This window comes from Cydia pomonella, chromosome 9 (assembly GCF_033807575.1).
Source record: "Cydia pomonella isolate Wapato2018A chromosome 9, ilCydPomo1, whole genome shotgun sequence".
Taxonomy (NCBI): Eukaryota; Metazoa; Arthropoda; class Insecta; order Lepidoptera; family Tortricidae; genus Cydia; species Cydia pomonella.
In genome coordinates this window covers 1,288,392-1,306,997 of record NC_084711.1, presented here as the reverse complement: position 1 = coordinate 1,306,997, position 18,606 = coordinate 1,288,392, and the positions used below count along the sequence as shown (strand labels likewise).

Below are 18,606 nucleotides of genomic sequence, written 5' to 3'. Positions count from 1 at the left end.
CTGTACTTTTTTTTCCAAATACTCATCGAGACAATTCTCAAAACCCCAAACACAATTAGGTTGCGTTGTTTTATCACACAGTTCCTATGGCTACCTCCTATCTCCATCATCAGATCAGCAATGGTACCATAATATTGCATTATCACCCGACTTACATATATATGCAAATTTTCAGCTTCATCGGAAACCGGGAAGTGGGTCAAATTTAACTTGCAAGATTTGTCCCATACATACGAACAGGGCAAGTTAAACAGAAGCTTGTAAAAACAAATTTAATTCATAGTATGTATAACTTTATACCATTTTTTTTTTTTAATACCACGACGGTGGCAAACAAGCATACGGCCCGCCTGATGGTAAGCAGTCACCGTAGCCTATGGACGCCTGCAACACCAGAGGCATTACATGCGCGTTGCCGACCCTTTAAAAACCTGTACACTCCTTTTTTGAAGAACCCCATACTGTAGCCCCTCGGGAAAACCTCGGCAGGAAGCTCATTCCACAGCCGAAACGTTCGCGGGAGGAAATTCCTCTTAAACCGCACAGTACGCGACCATTTAGGTTCTAGGGTGTGAGGATGAACACCCTGCCGACGGCGAGCGGTGCGGTGATAGAAAGCGAAATAATCTCATAAAATACTCTCAGGCAAATGACAATAATGAAATCCAAATTCTTAGAAATATTATACCTGCTTCAAGCCGTCTAGAGTGGCCTCTGCGATCGCCGGGTCGGGGTCGTTGAGACCTTCCAACATTTGAGGCAAAATGTCATCTAGTGCCTTATTACCGATCGTCGCGTGTAAACTGAAAAAAAAAAATGTTTTAGTTAAAAATTAACACACGGTGTTGCCGCGACAATTTAAAGCTATACCGAAGAATGACTAGCAGGATGACCAAGTCAGAGTGTAGAATTTTTTTTTCCTACTCCTCTACTGTTATCTGTCATTTATGCATTCATTAACACGAATATAAGAACATACATAAAAGGTTTCAAGAAAAGTCTATATTGTCTATTCCTCATAAAAGCTCTTGTGCTTTTATAAGCTATAATGTTACTGCGATTAATGGCTACCAACCTAACAAAACCAAAACGAATACAGTTTTAAACTAAGTGCATTGCTGCCAACTTACAAAATATTCATTTGGTTGCATAGTAAAAATAATTACTTCATAAGTCAGAAACACGCATGTGACACCCGTAATAGCAACACCCATAGACTACGAAGACCGCTTAGCGTTGCTTGTTAGTCTCCGTAGGCTACGGTGGCCAAAATTGAGAAAAAACTGTCCAAAAAATTAATTTAGCAAGTAGCAAGTACCAGGGCCTCATGAGTTACGAGGTGTCGCCGACCGGCCGGCCGCGGCCCGGGGCGGGCCGGGCGCGTAACAAGGTATGCTCGCGCGTCTTGGCTATATACTATTGCTGTAATTTGTTTACCTAAATTAAGATTTATTTTTGTTGACTCGTAGGAAAAATATTGTATGCAACGTTGTATAAGTAGGTCAAAAAATTCTCGTGGCGTATTCCTTTACAATGTTCGCCTACGCCTTCGGCTCCGGCTCACATTGTAACTCACGCCACTCGCCTTTTTTGACCCTTCTTATACAACTGTTGCATAAAATACTATTAAAGAATAACCCGTCGAAAGTCCTAGGAGAAGAAAGTTGTACTTTATAAGGCAATGGGTTCTTTAGCGTAGTTCCAGTAGGCATAAATCCTTTACTGAATGACATCACGACATCCCTTAAAGTAGAAGCATGGATCCCTCCCAAAGCGATGAAGACGTGCGATAAGTAGGATGGCCGAGTCGGAATACAGTTATTTCTGTACATCGGTCGCACTTCAGACAGGGGGTCCCTTAGCGCAGTAAGTACAGTAGGTATAAGTCTATTAGCGAACAATAAGTACAAATTTTGAAGTTCAAGAAAGGATTTCACCCAAACCCAAACGGACGTGTGACAAATGACAATCATGATGGCCGAGTCAGAATGCAGTTTTTTTTTTTTAAATGATTAACCTAGCGGCATTTAGGCGCTTTTCGGTAGCGGGTCCCTCAACGCAGTTCGTACAGTAGGCACAAGGCCATCAGCAAGTGACGTGAAGTGATGATCCCTCGTAAGCCGATGAAGATATACGTAGCTGGGCAATAATGAATCTTATCAATATGAGCAGGATCTCATCTATAGAATGTCCCAGCGGGTGCGAGTCTCACATCAGGCAGCGGGTCCATTAGCGCACTTTGCATTGTAGGCACAAGTCCATTAGGGAACGGCACATGGTGGCAACATTTCTTCGTTAAGGTGATAAAATCGAAAGTAATATAAAACTATGTGACAAAGACCAAACGTTGGAGAATCAGTAGGACAACAATATTAGTATACTGATTGATACAGAATTTAATCGTTTTATTACAAAACACAATTTCCCCAAGAAGCCAAGATTTCCCCCAATCAGATGCGGACGTGTAACAAACAGGAGGGCTGAGTCGGAGTGCAGTTTTTTTTTAAATACTAACCTGTCAAAAGTAACGTCCTAGCAGCCGCTAATCGCACTTCAGGCAGCGGGTCCCTCAGTGCAGTTCTCACAGTAGGCACAAGTCCATCAGCGCACGATAGTACGGCATCACGTGATGTAGAAGCCAGGATCCCTCTCAAACGGATGAAGACGTGTGATAAGCAGGATAGCCGAGGCGGAGTGCAGTTTTTTTTTTCTAAATACTAACCTGTCAAAAGTCCTAGCAGCCGCTAATCGCACTTCAGGCAGCGGGTCCCTCAGCGCAGTTCGCACAGTAGGCACAAGTCCGTCAGCGAACGATAGCACGGCATCACGTGATGTAGAAGCCAGGATCCCTCTCAAACCGATGAAGACGTGTCATAAGCAGGATAGCCGAGGCGGAGTGCAGTTTTTTTAAATACTAACCTGTCAAAAGTCCTAGCAGCCGCTAATCGCACTTCAGGCAGCGGGTCCCTCAGCGCAGTTCGCACAGTAGGCACAAGTCCGTCTGCGAACGATAGTACGGCGTCTCTTGAGGTAGAAGCCAAGATTTCTCCTAAGCCGATGCAAACGCCCTGGCGCTGGTCGGCGCGGTCGGATTTCAGGCCGCGTTCCAGGATTGGTACGATTTCGGGGAGGACGCGTTCACCCAGCTAGAAAAAATGTAGCGTTTAATATTCGATTGTTTTAATGCGATAACGTTAACGATTGAAATAGCTTGTCACTATGCCTGTCACTTTCGCACTTACATACTTGTTAGAACGTGACAGGCATGGTTACAGGCGATAAAAAATGCGAGCGTGTTACAGCCGTTGTATACAATAAGGAGGGATAAAAGTCGATCACCAAAACACCATTACTGGGCATCGTCCTCTTTGGCGTGGAGATTCTCATTTCAACCACCACACTGTTTTTAACAGCCTGTGCGATTCCATTCGTTTCATTCTCCTTTTTCCAATTTTTGAGAAATATGTGAAAAATTATATTGATTGATAAAATAAAGGTAAATTTAAAAAACATATTTTCTTCTTCTTCTTCACTGGCTCAGTGACCCAAACAGGATCTTGGCCTCTGACACAAGAGAGCGCCACTCTGCCCTATCCTGCGCCACTTCACGCCAGTTGGGTATTCCGAGGGTGAACAGGTCTTTTAGGACTTCGTCGCTTCAGCGGTATCTGGGCATCTGGGTATCTGGGCTTTTATATTTTGAAAAACATATTTTAAACATACAATAATTATAAATATCGGGTATAGTCCTGTGCCATCAATATGCCACGTACTAGAACGAACGTCTACCCTATAATTTGTTTCGCCTAGAATGACGATTGACTGTTTAGGTACCGTAATTTAAATAATTTATTTGTTATTGTAGTTTTTAATTAAATAATAACTATAGCCTTATGATATTTACTTGAAACTTTTGTACTTAAATATATAAAATTTTGTACTTTAGCGTGTAGCTGCGCTCTCTCGGAAAGGTTTCCACGGAAGACCAGCGTCGAGATCCTCAGGTGGTATCTTGACATCAAGCTGAGTGGAGACATTTTCAGTGATGCTTAACAATAAATTGGTTCTGTCGTCTCATGTATTACCTAAACTTAAGCGTTTTCTGAATAAATTTCTTCTATTATATTCTAAAATATATCTTATGTCCTTCTTCGGGGCTATCTCAACACCAAAGAACTATGTAATGCTAAATTGTATTTTTTTTCTTATTTAATGCATGTTAATTATAAGATGTAATGTTTTGAAAAGATGTGTCCCGCCGAGTTTCTTGCCGGTCCATATTGGGATACCCTCCTCCAATTGAGGGGGGATTTAAATCTTCTCGGGTCAGAGGTGTAGGGTTAGAGCCGGTGTAGCTTTATTTGCCGTTCATAAGCGCATTGTGATATGCCTACTTGAATAATAAACTATCTTTATCTCAATGCGTCAAAATGGTCCGGAAACCAACATAATTGAGAATTAGATCATTAGATAGGCATTTATATGTACTTCATTTCGTTCTATGGACACCAAGCGGAATTCCATTGCAGAACTGAGATATTTATATTTTAGTCAAAATGTCATCACCCTTATTACCTAGGCAATAGAGTCCACCGCTGGGCGAGCGCGGCGAATGGTTTGCCGCGCTCGCAGCGGTGCGCGAACCCTTCGGCCGCGTACGCAACCAGAGCTTCGTAACCAGATGCGATCGAAAACTATTTCTGCCTTGTACGAAACCGGTTGCGATCAAAAACTAATTCCGTCTTACTAGTTATCAGTTACGATCGAACACTTTTCTTTGTTGTACGAAACCTTTCGACCGTTGATAAAGTCAGCTAAGATTATATTTATACACCTTGTTATACAGTATAAGTACTGTACACGTTATATATCTAGTCAAAAATCAGAACACAAAAATTGTACCAGTTGATAATATTCAAATACTTTGTTGGCAAATACAATGTAACCTTGTTCCTTAAAATACACTGGCTTAAGAGACATGGAGCACTGACATTCAGGATAAGAAATTATCATGAGTATCATGACAAAATATTTGAAAAAAAAACCTATAGCTAGACGGCCCAGACATTGGTTTCGTATAAGAACGAGAAGTGTTCGATCGTAACTGGTTACGGGTAAGACGAAATTAGTTTTTGATCGCAACCGGTTTCGTACAAGGCAGAAATAGTTTTCGATCGCATCTGGTTACGAAGCTCTGGTTGCGTACGCGGCCGAAGGGGCGCGAACATCCTCCCTGTAGCAATTAATTTACTTAGACTCTATTGCCCAAGTAATAAGGGTGATGACATTTTGACTAAAATACAAATATCTCAGTTCTGCAATGGAATTCCGCTTGGTGTCTATAAAACGAAATGAAGTACATAGAAAAACCTATCTGAGTGCCCATGGTCCTTTCATCTAAATCGGTTCAGCGGTTTAAGCGTGAACAGGTAACAGACAGCCGGACAGTTACTTTCGCATTTATAATATTAGTACGGATGACCTTGCTTCGAATACCCGGACCCGGGTACGTCCTTAAACTACGTCCAAAAGAGAGGTATGGGCATTGTGAATGTCATCTCGCTCTGTGTGGTAGGGCACAGCCAGTGGATGTCATTCCAGATCTAGAGCAGAGCCCAACTGGGGAAGTACCTCCACCTTACAGAAAACCGCAGCCAAAGAACACTAGAATCTACTCATAGTGTTGTGTTCCTGCCGGTGAATAAGGTTGCCAGAGCTCAACGAGGGGGAGGGGGTTTAGGGTCGGCAAGGCGCATGTAACTCCTCTGGAGTTGCAGGCGTACATAGGCTACGAAAACTGCTTACCATCAGGCGGGCCGTATGCTTGTTTGCCACCGACGTAGTATAAAAAAAACCCTGGAGTGCACGCCGCACTAATGTATCCATAATTATTAGTCCAGCTCATATTGGAAAAGGAACCTAGACTATCCACCATCTGTCTTCAACGAGTACTGAGATACTCCAGTCACATAGCTCGCAGAGACCCTGGGAACTTGGAGAGACTTGTGGTGATGGGAAAGGTGTACGGCAGACAACCTAGAGGACCAAGTCCATCGAGATGGTGTGACCAAATACCCACCCAGATGGACATCACACTGTGCAACGCTTGCCACAAAGCAACCGACAGGGAGAAGTGGAGAGTTGCCATAGGGAAAATTAGCAAGCGGAGTCATGATCCTCAGCAGTAAGGGCTTAGAAGAAGAAGAAGGGATGAGCTTACCTTGCGCACTAGATCTCCCAACGTCCTCGCAGCGACCTGGCGCTTGTCGTAGCTGGTGGACGCCAGGCAGCCCAGCAGGAGCCCGAACAGCGTCGGGAGGATCTCTCGCAGCGTTTTCGGTGTGTTGGTCACAACCACCTGCACAAAGAGGGTTAATTTGACGCATGTAACAGACACACTAATAATAATTATGAACTAAAAGTTTTACTAGTTGATTTATTCGTAAGTCTGACAAATGTGAAATGCCATGAATTATTAATGTGGAATCCCATATCAAAATGTACCTTATAAGGTACCTTGTCAGATGTCATGTCATGTGTGAAAGCAAGATTAATTATTTGATATTTGTCATTTGTCGTTTATATTGTCAATATAAATACATTTTGTCAAAGGGGCTACCAGGCCAAATTCGCAGTTCTTACGTCGCTATAGCATGCTTGAACGTTGTATTAATAATAAAGTTATTTATTTATTTATTCAATCTTTATTGCACAAAAGAAAAAAAATCTTACAGTACAAAAGGCGGACTTAATGCCAAGAGGCATTCGAGGGTTACACGATATTTAAGCTTGGTAATTGTTCTTTAATTATGTCTACTGATATTTCAAGAAACATATCGTATTACAAGTAAATAATTTGTCCGTGAATCCTTTTTTCGATTTAAAATCTGTATAAACTCCCTTATAAAGAAACGCTTAGACACGAAACTGTAACCAATAGTGAATAATGATGTACACTTGAATTACGTCTACCGATTTTTCAACTATATAAATAGTTTCTGAGAAATCGATACTATTCAAGTTCGTGCATTGCCCCGGCGCGCGGGCGACGCTGGCAGGAGCCGCTCGGCCGTCGGACAGGACCTGTGGCACTCGACGCGACGCGCGCGCAATTTATGTTTAAAGTGAGTGTTAATAGAGCGAACGGATGCAATAATTGCCTTGCATATGCTAATTCAAGTTGTAAAGGTGAAGAAAACGAGGACGGAGGTTCGAGAGAGTAAGATCGAGCGAGGTCATTCAGATAGGGGACCGCCCTAAACTTCATGAATATCTACTTTTTATGACCTCGATTGCAAATTTTATATTTTTATTACGTTTCAACCAACCACATAATACTACTGAAATACTACTGAAAACACCTAGACATCAACTACGTAAAATAGTAGCATTAATTACAGGACATAACACACTTAACAAACACCTACACAATATGGGTAAAACAGACAGCCCCATGTGCAGAGCGTGCATGGAAGAAGAATAAACAACAAAACATATCCTCCTAGACTGCAAACAGGTAGAAGTATACAGGAACAAATACCTAGGGACTCCGTGCACACTAGGAGAGGCAATTAGCAACCTGAAAACTTCGCTAGGCTTCGTGGAGGAGCTGGGGTGGTTAGAGTAGCGCTACCTCGTTTCACGCAAAATAGGCACAATGGTTGTCGATTTGCGGAAAATGCCCAGAAGCACTAACTAACTAACTAATCGCCTTATGCGACCGCTCCGTACCGTTATCATTGAAAAATAACACATACCAGCTTGTAATTATGATCCAATTTCCACTAACCTTCCACACATGCAGCGCCGCCTGCCGCACCATCAGCGCCACATCGCTCCTGCCCATATACAGCCCGGCCAATACCCTATTCCTGCGTTCGTTGCCAAGGGCTGACATAATTGCCTTATGCGACTGCTCCGTACCGAAGTTATCGTCCTCCGACGCTGTTTCCGTACTCATCTTACCGCTGACACCTGATATACGGTATAATAAGTCTCCTAGAAGTTGCACTGAGCTGTATCTGATACGCCAATTGTCGTCGAATAGGCCTTTTTCTAGTTCAGGCAACAGTAAAGTTATAGCACTTTCAGCGTATAAGTTAACAATACGTTGGCCGGCTTTTAAGGCTGTTTCGCGGACGTATTCGTTCTCGTCGGCTAAGGCTTTTAGGATGGGGTTGATGATTTGGCCGATGTAAGGAGTGAATTCGTCGGTGAAGGCGCCGGGCATGTAGATAAACATCATGATGTAGCCGTCTTTCACGTGTGGCGCGATGTCGGTGCGCTCGGCTGTTGCGATGATGTCTGTAGGGGAAATAGAAAGTTTTAATTTATGACCACATAAGTGAGCTTATGTACCCAAAATGCCTCGCCAATATTAACATGCAACCATTGGCTATATACACTATAAGTAAATAAAAGCGATGAAAAAAAACATATCACTGCGAAAGCTGCAATAGTGACATAATACTAGACTAGACAGACAAGGACGCTAAGCCCCTGCCCGGCGCCGCTGCATTCCACCGCGTAGATCGGGGTGTGCATCAGCAGTAGTTCCCCGAGCAGCATGTGTAGGTACCTAGTAGACTCCCAGTCACGGCAACATTTCCGGCAACCTGCTCACTGTCCTGCTCCTAGCGACCAAGTCTAAACGGGGTAAATGACTGGCTACCCGAAAGAAAATAGCAGTACCAAAAAACCATATCGCTGCGAAAGTTGGAACTAGTCCCTATAATAGAATAGATTTCGTGCGGTCCACCGAATTGGTCTCCGAGGTCAGGGTGTTGTCCATCAGCATTTCCTTGAGGATACTGACCCGGCATGATCTTGTGCAGCTTGTGGACTCCCAGGCCGGCCACCACCTCGCTGAGCCCCTGCGCGGCGCCGCTGCGGTCCACGGAGCTGGACTCCGAGGTCAGGGTGTCCATCAGCAGTCCCTTGAGGATACTGACCCGGCATGATCTTGTGCAGCTTGTGGACTCCCAGGCCGGCCACCACCTCGCTGAGCCCCTGCGCGGCGCCGCTGCGGTCCACGGAGCTGGACTCCGAGGTCAGGGTGTGCATCAGCCATGGGAGGAGTTCCTCGAAGCTGCTCTCGCCCATGCCCTTCACCATGGCGCCTAGAGCACGCGCGGATACGGAACGGACCTGGAAATACATTATAGGAATAAGTATCTAAGCTGGGTGCCGTCCGGAGAGTAACATATTGCATGGGATTTGACAAAGAAAATAGCTTTTTTCCCTATCCTTGTAATTTTAAATCAGCTGAATATCCTAGCTTTCAAGAAACTTACTACACCACCCATCCAAGTTACTTAAGACTTAGGACTACTTCGAGCTAGCATCTCACAAAAGCATAAAATCTAACTAAAATTAAAAATTGGCAGGCGACATACTGCGAAAGCGTCACCATAGACATCAAATTCCTATAAAAAATACGTTTATACCTGGCTACATTTTGTTAGTGTGTAGGTCAGCATAGGTTTGCTTAGACAAACCATAGTTTTCTACAAGGTTTTAACCTTGTTATTAACAATACTAACCTCAGGCACAGGATCCAGCAGGGAACTCTTCAACCCAGGTATAATATTAGGCAGATACGGCATCAGATCCTTCTGGTCCGTCAACGAGTACATATTCCCAATAATTTGCGCCGCCATTTTCCTCGTCTCCGTACTTCTGTCGAGGAACGCCCGCTGGACGACCGGCATGATGAGCGCGAGGGAGGGCGCGTCGATGAAGTGCACGAATTTGGTGTCGAGGAGCGTCTGGAGGCAGGCGGAGGTCTTGTTTGACGGGTCTTGGAGCGCTTGCAGCAGGACGGGCACGATTGCTGTAAGAGATACGAACGGTTGATCAGGTTAACCCCTGACAGCAAGTAATAAAAAGTATTTGTTGAAATTTGAACTTTAGTAGTTGTCAATAGAGTTGAATATCATATCCGACTTATATGGCTTTGTATGCGGTAAAGGATAAGTGTAGTTTTATGACTTAGCCCTTCAAATCTCAGAACTTATAAATGTCCAAAATATCCAACTACCAGATTTGATTCTCCCATAGTGTTCCCGGACTTCGCGACGGCGCGAGGAAGAGGTAGCTTTTATGCCGACATGGTATTTTAGGCTTTTTCGGTCTACTTGAATACTTCTAAAAATATGTGGTAAGGAGCCGACTATTGGTCTTGCGGTCTTGGTGTAAAAAAAATAGTGTCAAATCAAAACTCAGCTGAGCTTCCGCATTTTTTTAAATAAAAAAGAGTAACGATCGAAAGTCACTCTGGATTCTTGAAGTTCTATAAGAAAGAGACACACTTCCTTACGCGCCTCTTATGTTCACAACATGACGGATGGTCAGAAGGATCTGTACCACGCATTCACCTCACGTTCGCACTTATCCAATTTTATATGAGAGGGAAAGAGTTAATTGCAATACAAAAAGCACCTTACCCTGGATCTCAGGGTTCCTGATGACGGATCCGATGACCTTGAGTGCCTCGGCGCCTGCGCCCTGCACCCGCATATGAGAATCAGATAGAACCTCGATCAGTCTCGGCACGATGGAAGGCAAACACGAGGATAGTTGCTTCGGCGCGCAGTACGCCATAGCGCCGAGGAGCTCGATTGAACCTGCAAGTCATAATTTTATGAATTAGACTGTTTCGACTTGTGTCAGATTTTCAGAAAGTTCGGCTGAATATTCATGTTTCAAAATAGTCAATTTTCCGATTTGAAAAATTCTAATCGGTGATATTACTTCAGCTTGACTGTGCCTGTGTGTAAACATATAGAACTCAGCCTTGCTGATACTCACCGGCCTTAGTCCTCCAGTTATCGTCATTCAGCGCTTGCAACAGCGACGGCAACACCAACTTGACGCCGTGAGCGCTCAGTTTGCTCATGATCAGCTTGATTGTGCCTTGTGTATATAAAACTCAGCCTTGTTGATACTCACCGGCCTTAGTCCTCCAGTTATCGTCATTCAGCGCATGCAATAGCGACGGCAACACGAACTTGACGCCGTGAGCGCTCAGTTTGCTCATGATCAGCTTAACTGTACCTTGCGTATATAAAACTCAGCCTTGTTGATACTCACCGGCCTTAGTCCTCCAGTTATCGTCATTCAGCGCTTGCAACAGCGACGGCAACACCAACTTGACGCCGTGAGCGCTCAGTTTGCTCATGATCAGCTTGATTGTGCCTTGTGTATATAAAACTCAGCCTTGTTGATACTCACCGGCCTTAGTCCTCCAGTTATCGTCATTCAGCGCATGCAATAGCGACGGCAACACGAACTTGACGCCGTGAGCGCTCAGTTTGCTCATGATCAGCTTAACTGTACCTTGCGTATATAAAACTCAGCCTTGTTGATACTCACCGGCCTTAGTCCTCCAGTTATCGTCATTCAGCGCTTGCAACAGCGACGGCAACACCAACTTGACGTCGTGAGCGCTCAGTTTGCTCATGATCAGCTTGGTTGTGCCTTGTGTATATAAAACTCAGCCTTGTTGATACTCACCGGCCTTAGTCCTCCAGTTATCGTCATTCAGCGCATGCAATAGCGACGGCAACACGAACTTGACGCCGTGAGCGCTCAGTTTGCTCATGATCAGCTTAACTGTACCTTGCGTATATAAAACTCAGCCTTGTTGATACTCACCGGCCTTAGTCCTCCAGTTATCGTCATTCAGCGCTTGCAACAGCGACGGCAACACCAACTTGACGCCGTGAGCGCTCAGTTTGCTCATGATCAGCTTGGTTGTGCCTTGTGTATATAAAACTCAGCCTTGTTGATACTCACCGGCCTTAGTCCTCCAGTTATCGTCATTCAGCGCTTGCAACAGCGACGGCAACACCAACTTGACGCCGTGAGCGCTCAGTTTGCTCATGATCAGCTTGATTGTGCCTTGTGTATATAAAACTCAGCCTTGTTGATACTCACCGGCCTTAGTCCTCCAGTTATCGTCATTCAGCGCATGCAACAGCGACGGCAACACGAACTTGACGCCGTGAGCGCTCAGTTTGCTCATGATCAGCTTAACTGTATCTTGCGTATATAAAACTCAGCCTTGTTGATACTCACCGGCCTTAGTCCTCCAGTTATCGTCATTCAGCGCTTGCAACAGCGACGGTAACACCAACTTGACGCCGTGAGTGCTCAGTTTGCTCATGATCAGCTTAACTGTACCTTGCGTATATAAAACTCAGCCTTGTTGATACTCACCGGCCTTAGTCCTCCAGTTATCGTCATTCAGCGCTTGCAACAGCGACGGCAACACCAACTTGACGCCGTGAGCGCTCAGTTTGCTCATGATCAGCTTCGCTGTGTCGTCGGCGGCGGCGCGCACATATTGCGAACTATCGCCGAAGCAGAGTAACAGGTGCGGGAGGACATGGACTATGTACGGCTCGAAGAGACGGCCTAGTTTGTAGCAGAGCATTTCGAAGCCGAATAGAGCGCCTGTGGACAAGTTCAAAGTTATTCATTGGTATCGCACGTACTGTAGTTTCGTTTAAGGCGCTCCCCGCGGTTTTCATCGATTTTTGACAAGTTTTGAGTCGTTACTCCTACATTTGTACTATAGATAGAATTATAAGACAAACGGCTATCGGTTCTTCAATTTTTTATCTCCATTCTGGTCTCCCGGATTTTGAAAGAAATGAACACTTATTCATTTATGTTTTTTTTATTTTGTCTAAAAAACACTTTTGCTGTGGAGGATTTTACATGTACGAAACCTACACATTTGGGTTCGTCTTTGACGTCTCTAAAAACTGGTCAGAGATTTTAATTTTAAACTAATTAACACAAAAGTTATGGCCAGAAAACCAGTTTTGTTGGCCTGAAATTGATTGTTGACAAGTTTTTGGCAATTCTTTAACTTTGATGCCAAATGTCTGGAAGACAATTAACTTTGAAGTATATATGGGATACTATGTTATTTAAAGTCGTTGCTGTTAATATGATAAGCTACAAAAAACATTACGAAACTAAGGGATTCAGATCAAAGGTCATTGGCGCTAGGGAATCCCTTAAATTAATAGGCGCGTAGATATCAAGGAAATCTCCGTCTCAGTGATGTCTTACAGTACAGTCATCTGAGGCAATTCCACAGATGACACGCGAGTATTAATACTTCAAAATCAATCCGTTTATCATCTGGAGTACATCCTAAGCATCTTGTAATGAACTTTTTAAAATGAACACTGACTTTAAATTTGAGTTTAGGTATTGGATATTTTTTCTGAATTACTTTTTTTATATATTTAATGCTCCTAGTTTTTACTATGACGATCATTCGGATCATTATGAGATACCTAATTTCTTAATTTCTACTTTTATATGTTTTACATATTTATTTTTATTATGTATTGCTTTTAATTTTTGTTATTTTACCCTCTAGTGCATGATTAGATGATTTATTTCATGAAAAACAATTACTTAATAAATTTGCATTGATGTCAAAAATATAAGAATTTCTATCATGTGATATAATATTATTTGTTTACACTTGAACTTTAATAGTTGTCAATAGTTGCATTTTATATGGCTTCGTAGAGGCCTAATTGTGGATTTGGCAAATTATATTATACAAAATATCAACTTGTGTAGATTGACACAGCATATTTTATATTGTTTATTGATATGCTATAAATTAAATCTAAATTCTAATCTATGCGATAACTAGTAATCGCGACTACGCCACAGCTTTTAATCCTTGGCGACAAAACATATGTGTCATCTATGAATATCTCTTTGTCTATTTATGTTGACTGTTTAATATGCTTGTTATCTTTTTCGATATAATTATAGGATGGTAGGTAGTAATGTACATTTATTATTAACTCTTGATAAAGTACCGTGAAATGTGCTTACATTGCTCCCCACTGGGTAATTATGCTCAAACAATAACAGTTTTGAATGATTCACGGTTAGTTTCACTAGACTTAAATCGACCACAAACACACAACTCAAACAATATAGAAACAAAAAACACAATAACAAAACAAACAAAAAACAAACATCGAAACATTATAAAAGGTAATCACGGTTATATCCCGGTCGATTTAAGTCTAGTATGCTCAAACAATTTTTATATATGAAAACTATATCAAAACCTCATAAAGTGTTACAACATGATACAGTGCAAATTTTTTCTAATGATTTTTACGCCTCAGTACCTAATCTGTTAATCAAAAGCCTTTGTTTCTTTTATGGAGAGGCGCCTTAAGCGCCTGCCAAAGAAACTCTTAAAAAGCAACTATCATGATAGTAATAAGGTTCAAATTTCTGAGATAACGAATTTGGGTAATGTAGGCCGATCGGTCGCCTGTGTGTGGCCTACCAGGTAATAGAATGAGCCGTTACATGACTTTGAACCATATAAATAGGACGGTAAAATAGTACATTACGATACAAGTGCGAAAAATAGGAAATTCGAAACGAGTGGCGATAAATTAAAACACGACCGAAGGGAGTGTTTTAAATCGACACGAGTTGCGAATTACCTATTCGCACATGTATCGTACAACGTTTTACAGTACATATGGCCCTTTAAATGTTCGACACAGTAACATAATATGCTACTTCTCGCACTAGTGCTATAAAGTAGCCCCATATGTACTGTAAAATTATTTTCAAACGAGTTTGATCCCGTTTAGTCAGTAACGGTATCATTGGTAGTCGCTGCATAAAGGAAACAAAGGCTTTCGTTTAACAGATTACGGTCTGAGGCGTACAAATCAGTTGAGAAAACTCATACTATAGTATGGATGGGTTACTTTGAATTGGCACATATCTATTACACCATATAATAATTTTAATTGAATTTAGAATTTGGGGAGCAAATTCTGAAGCAATACAGTAAGTACAATTATCGTCGCCTGGTACTCGTAGCACAAGCTTTGCTTAGTTTGGGCCTAGGTCTATGTATGTAAAATTGTCCCAAAACATTTTATTATCTATTGATGACTTCTTTCCTACCTTCTCTGTACTTGTAATTCTTCTTCTCTTGAATGGCCTCGGTCAGTTTCCCCATCACATCGAGCTGCTTCAGCGAGAGGATGCCGAGACCCTTGATGATACCAGCGATGCCGTATGCTGCGCCCTGCACAAACAATGCTATGAGCTGTAGGGTCGATTCACAAATGTCATAAGATAGAAACTTTTAGGGAAAGTTGTACACTCCTATTTTTTTTTTTTCATATCAAGAGGTCAAAATACACTTATAAAGTAGGAAAAAGGTAACGTTTGCCAAAAACCAAAGCAGTAGCCTCGATACCTCCGGGCCCCGTGGGTTCAGGTTCTTCTCTCACTCTCACTGAGTGTAAGCGTGAGCGAGACGGCTGTGCCACAGAATAAATAATAATACTACCGTACAGAAATAACACTTCCTACAAAACCGAAGTTTGACAGCGATTCAGGGACGAATTATGCTGTCCCTTTCTAATGTGTGGCACTACCCCTTGCGGTCATTTAGAGTTGTCAAAATTCAAGTCATTATCCTATCGGTCGTACACGTATCGGGACGTCAAGTTGTGCCAACCCTAATAATTGCTCGGCGCAATGCTGAGCCCAACGGAGCCGGGGAAAGCCGAAAGGAGGAGTGTCGCCCCACTGCCTGTGCGGGATCGCGGATATCATGTTTTAGAATTGGTTTTTTAAGTAAGTTTTAGAAAAAAAGGAATCCATGATTTCGATCAGAAATAAAATTGCACATTTTTAGAAGTAATTTTCATATTTTTAGCTTTTGTGCAAAAATTGTTACAATTTTTTAAGGTGTGTTTTAGACGTTTTTCTATCGAGCAACCACGACATCAGGTTTTGAATCGATGAATTTACAAAAAAAGAGCCTTAAGATTGCTATTCATATTTTTGGCAACCGTATTACTAAAAAACCGGCCAAGAGCATGTCGGGCCACGCTCAGTGTAGGGTTCCGTAGTTACTCTTCCGTCACAATAAGCTAAACTGGAGCTTAAAGTATAGTAAATTGTTAACCAAGGGATAAAACAGTACCTTTCACCCGAGTTAAACAAATAGGCAAATTTGCATAATCAGTACCTACCTAATTAAAGTAAGTCTTTTTACTATGAAGGGGAAACTTTTTGCGATAACTCAAAAACAGCTAAACTGATCATGTCCGCTATAATGTCAAATTTCATTTAATGTATTTCTTAAGCTCTACTTCCACGATTTTTTTCATATTTTGGACCTATGGTTCAAAAGTGCGAGGGGGGGGGACACATTTTCTTTTTCTTTCGGAGCGATTATCTCCGAATATATTCACTTTAGCAAAAAATGTTTGTTAAAGACCCCTATTAGTTTTGAAAGACCTTTCCAACAATACCCCACACTGTAGGGTTGAAGCAAAAAAAAAATTTCACCCCCAATTTACGTGTAGGGGAGGTACCCTAAAAAAAAAAAAAATTTAGATTTTATTATACGACTTTGTCGGCTTTATTGATTTATATATCCATGCCAAATTTCAGCTTTCTAGCACTAACGACCACGGAGCAAACCCTCGTACAGACAGACAGACGGACATGGCGAAACTATAAGGGTTCCTAGTTGACTACGGAACTCTAAAAAGCACTAGGGTAATCAAAAACTCTGCTTGTTGACGTTGAACCTACTGCACATTAAATTTAAATGATCCATTTACATTGTAATTTTTTTTATATAACCCAAAATTTTACTAAATATTGTAGGCCAGGTACTTATTTCACATGAGTGTATGTGTAACGTGTTTTTCGAATATTAAAAATAAAGTAAAACTTTTTTACTCATGTCCATGGAACCCTAATAAGTCTGAAAGAATTGTTCTCGGTAACAAAATTACATCGAACATACCTTCCTGTCTCCGTACTTCTCGGCGGTGAGTAGTTGCTTCATGAGTTTGTTCATGATGGCGGGTATTTCGCCCTCGAGCGCGGGCGAGCATACCAGATGAGGGAGACAGTTGCTCACGGACTCTTGCACCTGAACATTAAATAGTTATGGGTAAAGTCTGGTTGATCTCAGCCGAACCTGCCATATAAGTAAACATAGTCTAGTACAGTGTTTGGTACCACATGTAAAGATCAAGGTGTCCTTACCTGCTGACTCGGCGTGGATAATGCAGCTATAAGCCGAAGGGTGATGGGCTTGATCCGGGCATCATCAGGCTCGAGATGGCGCGCCAGCGAGCCGACCAGCAGCACCACACTTTGCCGCACCGCATCGTAGCCACCGGACTTAGGCGCCTTGTCTAGGAAGTTCTCGAATACGGGGAGTTGGCTGCCCAGCGTTTCCTGCAGACAGATAAAAAATATAAGTATTCATCGCTTCGTTTTTTGGAAGCCCCTAAAGAATATTTTGAAGGGACCGCACTAAAACGCATATATAGAGAGAAAGCGAATTAAATGAGAAAAAATGTATGAAACTAGTGGCAGGGTCCAGCGTAAAATGGCATATTACGCGGGAAATCGTCTTAAGATGATTGTGCTTATAATGTTTTTATTTCATTCTTTGATTCAAGTGCCTTTGCAGGGCCGTAAACAATAATTGTTAAATGCCACGAAAATTCTTTCTCCTTTTCTATATACACAGTGAAATTTAATCGGTGAGAGCTGAAAAATATTAATTACCAACCTAAATAGAATTCAATACGCGAGATCTTATGCAATTTACTTCACCGTTTAATTAATTGCAGTTAAGAATTAAGAATATATTTTATTTTAAGAATTTGGCATTACAAGAGAATTAGTACGATGATCCCTACACTAGGCTCAGCCTGTGACGTGGGAATCTCAGAGAAGTATCGAAAGTTAATGATATCATTCAAATTAATAACCACTGGATACATGGACCGGGTGACTTATTCAAGGAAAATAGGTGTACGTTTAGCATTCGCTTATTATAAATAAAATGACCCCCGTGTTAACCCTTTGAATACTTTCCGTCATAAACAAAAACTTAAGGTTAAGAACAGAAACATATAGTCTGGCAAATTACGGCTTGATGTACGGATTATTGCGAGGGGGCGTAATCAAACATGATGTATATGTTCATTAGGATAAAGAATATTCAGAATTGAATTGAAAAACAAGTATGTGAAGGTCTATTAATATTTCAGTTCGGTTATTTCGGTCAGGGGAAAAAGTGTAAAATAAAAACAGTATTATAAATTAAAGGATTTCAGTTTAATAATAACAACACATATTAAAATTAAATTAATTTTAAAATCAGTCATACAGACCTAAATTAGTTATCACAATTATCGCTGTCAGAACTTGACATTCATCAATTTGGACACAACGAAATAATTTTCACCACACCCAACTGGTAAAGGCCCTCTTGATTGTTCAAAAACGGATGAGAAAGTTGTATTTTATCCACATGTGGGGCAAAGTGATCAGATGCAAATTTTGAGTCGTTTCCTTATGTTATAGCTGGTAGAATTGACTTTCAAATGATGATTTTGGATGATAAATATTTAATTACGTCCATTTGGATTTGATTTTGTTTGTTTTTTTTTTGCTATTTCATAGTTATTATTTTCCTCGCGTTGGTGTGGTTAAACAACAACTTTGCCCCCTTGTAAAACAAATAACTATTGAGCCTTCGATACA

General features: G+C 41.8%; 1 protein-coding gene across 1 annotated transcript in view; it reads right to left on the bottom strand.

Moving 5' to 3' along the window:
- The window catches only part of LOC133521063 (stalled ribosome sensor GCN1), an 81,477-nt gene that overhangs the window by 14,854 nt on the left and 48,017 nt on the right, over positions 1 to 18,606 (bottom strand). The window contains 11 exon segments of the mRNA XM_061855793.1: positions 689 to 803; positions 2,920 to 3,146; positions 6,221 to 6,358; positions 7,790 to 8,304; positions 8,952 to 9,147; positions 9,543 to 9,832; positions 10,446 to 10,625; positions 12,220 to 12,456; positions 14,980 to 15,103; positions 16,847 to 16,975; positions 17,092 to 17,286. Coding sequence (XP_061711777.1) covers positions 689 to 803; positions 2,920 to 3,146; positions 6,221 to 6,358; positions 7,790 to 8,304; positions 8,952 to 9,147; positions 9,543 to 9,832; positions 10,446 to 10,625; positions 12,220 to 12,456; positions 14,980 to 15,103; positions 16,847 to 16,975; positions 17,092 to 17,286 — 2,346 coding nt within the window.